Source organism: Pleuronectes platessa, chromosome 8 (assembly GCF_947347685.1).
Source record: "Pleuronectes platessa chromosome 8, fPlePla1.1, whole genome shotgun sequence".
Lineage (NCBI taxonomy): Eukaryota > Metazoa > Chordata > Actinopteri > Pleuronectiformes > Pleuronectidae > Pleuronectes > Pleuronectes platessa.
In genome coordinates, this window is record NC_070633.1 from 25,926,566 (window position 1) to 25,928,223 (window position 1,658).

Here is a 1,658-nt window from a genome sequence, read left to right on the forward strand (position 1 = left end):
TTTCAAATGAATCAAGTCATTTCAAACATAACACACATTATTCTCTATACTAAAATACAACCTACACATCTATTAGTTTAGACAAAGTAATGGAAATAACACAAAAACCTTTAAGTCAATGTTCTCCAATGTAGATACTGTTATAAGTCAAAAAATACAGGTGAGTAATTCACAGTAATTCAATCAATAGCGAGCTGAAGTCAGAAAGAAGCTGAGGGTGAAACTTCCTGGTCTCACGTGTTGCTGTGTCTGGCAGCAGCTCATCATTCAGAGCTGCTCAGCTCCATAACAACACATTAATCATTCCCCCCACAGAGGTAGAGCAAAGCCCTCTGGTAGTCTCCACTCGTGTCCTCCTGCAAAACAACAACACATGTAAAAGAGAACTTTATTAGTTTCATATGATTCATTAGTTCTTTTTAAATTATTTATTTTCAAATAAAAACACAGTCATAAAACAATAAGCACCACCCATAATAATAACAACAACTAGCAATAGGTAAAATCAGGGAATACAAAGCGATAAAAGTAGGTTTAATAAGTAACTTAATAAAATTTTACCTCCACCACGGATTTGTTTATTCCCCTGTCCAATTGTTTGTTTGTTTGATTGGTCGTAAACAAGATTATGTAAATTTACAAGGGACAACAACAATCCCACAAAATGTCGGCATAGATCCGGGAAAATATTTTTGTCTTTCTTTGACATTTCCATTGACTTTATGGATCTATATGAAAATAAATCCTACATATTTAGAGTTATGTGGTTCCATAAGACTGTTGGCGGAGGTTAACACTCAAAACTACTGCAAACTACTCAAAATCTAAAATAATACATGTTGGTTCATTGGTACATTTTGCTGCATGTATTTATAGGATATTTCATATGTTCTTATGAAGCAATTCAATATCTGTCATCTGGGATTCTCCATTGGAGGCAATAAGACGTCTCCACAGGCACATCTGGTCCCAGGAGAAAAGATGAATTCTCTTCAGCCTGTGTGAGAAGCGGGGACGTGTCATCACGCCATTTAAAGTAAATCACTGAGCTTCACTCCATCACTGCTCCGACATGAACGGTGCCGACACTGCATAAACACCGGGCATCGATCTGACGGGGGGGGGGGGGGGGGGTTAGCAGCAGGAGGAAACATGTGGAGTCAATTACATCGCATCTTACTGCAAATCAGCTCTTCCTTCTTCTCCTGAAGACTATATTGAGTGTGTGTGTGTGTGTGTGTGTGTGTGTGTGTGTGTGTGTGTGTGTGTGTGTGTGTGTGTGTGAGAGAGAGAGCAGTACCTGGATGGTGGAGTACAGAGACGCTCCGTGCAGCTTTTTGAAACTGGCTCTGATGTCTAACATGTCCACCTCGCTCCTCGACACCATGATCCTCATCAGGGCGTCGTCGTCAGTCCCGGCACGCTGAAAAGAAGATTCCTCAATATATGTCAATCATAACAAAATTGTTTTTAAAAGAAATGATGGAACAAAAAATCGACTAAAACCAGGAAGGATCTTTCTTCACAGGAGCATGTTTAGTTTTGTCTCTGTAGTTACCTGCTCTCTCATTCTACAATTTCAACCTCCTAACAACAAAGAGACATGTTAAGATATGAAATACAAAGAAGGGACCAACAGGGGACACTCACCCTCATAG

General features: G+C 39.5%; 1 protein-coding gene across 1 annotated transcript in view; it reads right to left on the reverse strand.

Annotated features, from left to right (window-relative positions):
- Positions 1-296: 296 nt before the first annotated feature.
- The window catches only part of anxa5a (annexin A5a), an 18,261-nt gene continuing 16,899 nt past the window's right edge, over positions 297-1,658 (reverse strand). Inside the window, exons 10-12 of the mRNA XM_053428383.1 lie at positions 1,651-1,658; positions 1,301-1,423; positions 297-356 (exon numbers count right to left, since the gene is read on the reverse strand). The exon at positions 1,651-1,658 is cut by the window's right edge and continues 51 nt beyond it. Of these exons, the coding sequence (XP_053284358.1) occupies positions 297-356; positions 1,301-1,423; positions 1,651-1,658 (191 nt within the window). The remainder of the gene's footprint in view (positions 357-1,300; positions 1,424-1,650) is intronic.